General features: G+C 39.5%; 1 protein-coding gene across 1 annotated transcript in view; it reads left to right on the top strand.

Moving 5' to 3' along the window:
* Positions 1–5,059, top strand: part of LOC107104255 (SITS-binding protein-like) — a 34,897-nt gene that overhangs the window by 22,308 nt on the left and 7,530 nt on the right. The window contains exons 4-6 of the mRNA XM_015404217.1: positions 1,725–1,932; positions 2,022–2,172; positions 4,741–4,938. Coding sequence (XP_015259703.1) covers positions 1,725–1,932; positions 2,022–2,172; positions 4,741–4,938 — 557 coding nt within the window. The remainder of the gene's footprint in view (positions 1–1,724; positions 1,933–2,021; positions 2,173–4,740; positions 4,939–5,059) is intronic.

The following is a 5,059-nucleotide window of genomic DNA, read 5'->3' as shown; positions in this document are numbered from 1 at the left end:
GAGTAGAAAATGAAGGCTAATCATGTTTTGGGTGTACTATTCCTTTAATATGTTCTTTATACTAGACATGTTGGTCTTCCTAATCCATGATCATTTGATGTTTTTTTCATTTGTTTTTTTTATATTTCCAATGGTGTTTTGGTTCAGACACCCTGTTTCCATTTTGCATTAATTTAGCCACATTCATGTATTTTACTGCTTAGGTTCTGCCACAACTGTCTACATTCAGCATTTTAGCCATCCTTGGATCTCGTCCCACTCTTCAGCCTTCGGTTGTTAAAAACCCGTCGGTTTCCTCACCTTCTTTGTAGGTTGTCTACTGTCAGTTTCCCAGATGCTTTGCTGTTTCCATTCAGTTACCATCATGGTAATCTTGTGGCAATTGCTTATTTTCATTTCTGTCATTAATAAAAAATAGTTTAAAAATAAGAGGCAAACACTGTTTGGTAGGCTTGATTTGCCAGCATTTAGGTCCAACTATTTAAAAGGGAGTTTGCTCTGGTTCATGGTCTTTATACAGAAAATTCTCTCTATTTTTTTTCCCCAACGTATTATTGTCATTACACTAGTTGTGTCACAAGTACAGAGCAACGAAATTCACTCTCTGCATTTAACCCATCCCCTTGGGGAGCAGTGGGCTGCCATTGTGTGGCGCCTGGACAATGTGTTAACTTCTAAATGCAAATCATTACACTACAGTTTATTTAGGGTACCAGAGTAGAGTGGGTAAGCAGTTCTCCCTATGTTGTATTAATGATGGTTTTTGGTTGGATATGGGTTGCAACTGTTGACAACCAAAAGCCAACATTTAGTTGAATGTTAAGTTTTTTATCATCAATCTAATGTTGTCATTTAGCTGGTATTGAGTTTTGTCTGCTAGTAACCAATATCCAAAGTCTGCTCAACTTTTTTTTTTCTCATTGTTTTATTGTAAATAACACTGTCACAAGTACAGCGCAACAAAATTCACTCCCTGCATTTAACCCATTTAACCCGTAGGGAGCAGTGGGCTGCCATTTGCAACGCCCGAGGAGCAGTGTGGGATTAAGGGTTTTTTGCTCCAGGACCCAGCGTGGCAGTCTGTGGGGATCTAACCGGTTACTTGGTACCTTCTCAGAGCACAAGCGCACTGCTCTAAACCACTAGGCCAACACTCCCAAGCACTGAGAACTCAACGTTCAGTGCTAATTTTCAATTGAGAAAGTTATTTAAAGTTAATCCAACAATCTTTTTCACATCATAATTTAATGGTTATCCAACGTCAAACATTTCTTCAATGTTACATCAACGTCAAGTTCCTGCTGGGCTACTAGTGCATTTTTACTAGCAGAGAGACCTTTCCAACTACCTGACTCTGGACTCTTCTGTCCTAGTGGAACCTGCAGCCAAACTCCTCCAGCAGCAAACTGCTGCCACAACCAATCTCAGGCAGTGTTTTTCTTACATCTGATATCAGCTGGCACAGCCCACTCTCTACCTCCCACAACTCTCTATCTACCACACTCACCCAGGTCTTACTAACACTTGCACATTATGTCATAGATGTGGAATCTGCAACAGACCATCTCACTTACGTTTGAAGCAAACTAGACAACCAAAATCAACAAAAAACATGTTCCTTTGCTTTGTTTTACACAATGAGTGTGGATTATAATTAGTAATTTCTGAATATAATGACGCTGTAAATTAATAAACTCCATTGCTTTCTTCTTTCCACCATGCAGGAGTCACAGTGCTTCTGTCCCCTGATATCCCTCTGCAGCTTGGGGTGGACAGCAGAGAGCAGTTCTGCTTGAAGTCTGTGCCAAGTATGGAGCGCCTTCCTCTCCAATATACTGTGTGTGTGGCCCACAACGTCAAAGCTGCTCATCAGGAAGCCGTCCAACAACTTTCTGAGTTCAGCAGGGAGCTTCCAAACATGAAAACGTTGTGGTGAGTTCAGTTTAGATAAAGATAAAACTAGATATGATTTTTTTTCCCCTTCTTGAGTCATAAACCGGCTGGCTCTGTGTATTTTACAGGATGCCATTCTGGAAGTTCCTCACCAATGTAGACACAGGGCCGAAAATGGAGCGAGAACTGAGAACCTTCTCTAATCGTCTGAGGAGACACCAGCTGGGAGAGGGAGTCATCAGCCTTAATGAACATTCCACCACCCTCCTTTCAGAAATGGTACATACTGCGCACATCCTGCTGCCCAATTTTCTAGACTCCTGAAGCGTTCAAGTATCGAATAGTTTTCAAATAACTGTTGATGAAAGGACTATTTAAGTTCCCATATACTGTCTCAGAACTTTAGTTGTTTAGTTACTGCAAAATCTTCATTTTTAGATTAGATTAGATTAGATTCAACTTTATTGTCATTACACAGGTACAGGTACAAGGCAACAAAATGCAGTTTAGGTCTAACCAGAAGTGCATTCCCTCTTGGGAGCGGGTACAAGGTTGTGCACGTGCATTTTTTTTAAAGTGGGTCCTTTCAAAAATTTGTGAAAATCCTCCACTATACCTTTAATGTCCATGTTTTGAAAACCAGTAAAATCTGATCTTAACCAGATTGAAATATTAAATGTTTTCCTTCTAGTTTTATTTTTATTTTTTCCCTGTTACTTAAGATTTCCCCTGTCTAAAAAGTGTAGCTCTTGTGATACACTCAACAAAAATATAAAGGCAACACTTTTGGTTTTGCTCACATGTTTTAAAGATCTAAAACTTTTCAGAGTGGCCTTTTATTGTGGGCAGTCTAGGGCACACCTGTGCGCTAATCGTGGTGTGTAATCAGCATCTTCGGGGCTCCTCTTCCCTCCCTAAAAGACATTTCATCCTAGCGCTGCGTGTCCAGAGTCCGTAACATCATCAATGACCCCTCTCACCCCCACTATGGACTGTTCTCCCTGCTGCCCTCTCGAAAGAGGTTTTGAAGCATTGGATGCAGGTCCAGCAGATTCCATAACAGTTTCTTCCCCACTGCCATTAAACTACTGAATGTCTTGTAAAATGGCTTATTGTATTGTTTTTTATTATATTTATTATATTTTATCATTATATATGTATAAAAAAAACTGAAATAATAGAACTGTAAATTTACAGTCCTGTGTTTATATTACTGTTTATATATATATATTTTTTTTTTACTATTTTCAAGGCTGCACTTTAAAAAAAAAAGGAAATTGTCCAGAGAGCTGTTCTAAACGAAATTTCTTTTTGTTTTACACTCGTGTAAACAAAATGACAAATAAATCATTCTAAGTCTAAAGTCTTAAGTCTAATCTTGATATGGCGCAGCTGTGAGGTGGGATGGATGATCTCAGCAAAGGAGATGTGCTCACTTTCACAGATTTTAACTGGTTTGTGAGCAATTTTTGAGGGAAATGGTGAGATTGTGTATCTGGAAAAAGATTTAGATCTTTGAGTTCATCTCATAAAAAATAGAAGCAAAACCAAAAGTGTTGCGTTTATATTTTTGTTGAGCGTCTTTCTAATAAACCCTTAGAACAGTGAGGATAGTGAGAGTTCAGGGATGTAAACATGTTATGGAATTAAAGCAGACCTCTAACGTAACTGAAGCCACGGGAAACAAAAAAGGGAGAACAGGTTCACTTAAATGTCAAAACTGAAAGAAATGCTGCTTTCATGTTGAAGTACAGTATTATCGGTCAAAACCTTAACCAAACTATAATTTCAGGTTAGGACTACATTAGTGATATTTGCATTGCATGTTATGTTTCATGTCAGTCAAGTTACATCTTGTCAGGGTTGCCCCAAACTGTCCAGAAACTTACACCCTGGTAAAATGGATCCCTGTCAATACCTGGTGATGTTCCATTACAAAGCAAACAAAGCTGAGAGAAGATAAACAGCCTCCTGCTGGGAAGGATCTCAGGTTGCTAAGAGTGCGGTAACTGCATGATAGCGAAGAACTGGATGTGCTGAGATTAAAACAGGATCTAAGCCAATGTCAACTCTGGCAGTTGATCCTGACACCAGTGCAATGCTGTGATCCAACTGGGATCCCACATCAGAGCAGAAAGAGGAGGAGTTCACGGATCCATCATTGTACTGTAAATACGTCATGCTGTAGGCTTTGTGTTCCTTTGTCCTGAAAGGACAAAAAGGGGGGGTAGAACGTACCGTATATCTGTAGCTGATGAACCAGACGTTTTTAGAATCCCTTCCAATAAAGATACTAACCTGCGGTTTCCTTCATCTTGCCATCCTCAGCCCTTGTTCTGATATGAATGCAAAGAATCCAAAATCCAGCAGCTCATTATGGAAAACGTATTAAAGTTTAGTTCAGGAGTGACTAGTACAGTTTCTTATACAACAGGTGTTGGCCACAGTCCCGCAGCTTTTGCATGGATTCCTTTTTCAACACACATGAAACAAATGAAGTTAGTGGGCAGACCTATGCTAAACTCACAGACATGTAAAAAGGTAATTTAGCCTTTTGTTTCAGGTGTGTTGGAGCAGAAAGTAACCTACTCCTGATATACAATTTAATTATCATTTTTGTAATTAACACAGCAAATGTAAGACTTACGCTATAAAGACTAATTTGCCCTTTCTTCCTCCAGTTCTTATATATCCTGGGGTGACACTTCCAATTTTTAGGAGCTTTGGTTGCATACTTAGTTAATCTCAAGTCCTAATCGAAGAGAAAACATGTTGAAAGTTTTTGTTATTAAAGGATAAGCCACATGTTGGAAAAGCATCATTCAGTGTCCCTGTTCTTCTCTGTAGGACCATGACTACCTCAACAGCAGGAAAAGGGGGATGTCCAAGAGACTGACCAGGGACCTCCCACTTGTCAAGCTTCTTAACATTTCCATCACCCTGTCCCCTTTCCTTGGTGTGGACACCAAGCAGTTCCACACCTCCCTCACTGATGGCACAGAGGACTACTGGCTCAGTCTTCCTTCAGCCACTAATGGGAAGCTGGTGAGAACCAATAAGCAAAAACATTTATCCTGTGTGATCTATCTATCTATCTATCTATCTATCTATCTATCTATCTATCTATCTATCTATCTATCTATCTATCTATCTATCTATCTATCTA

Source organism: Cyprinodon variegatus, unplaced genomic scaffold (genome assembly GCF_000732505.1).
Source record: "Cyprinodon variegatus isolate N-32 unplaced genomic scaffold, C_variegatus-1.0 Scaffold1668, whole genome shotgun sequence".
NCBI classification, from domain to species: Eukaryota; Metazoa; Chordata; class Actinopteri; order Cyprinodontiformes; family Cyprinodontidae; genus Cyprinodon; species Cyprinodon variegatus.
Note: the sequence above shows the minus strand (reverse complement) of the source record. Positions and strands in the feature narration are given on the sequence as shown.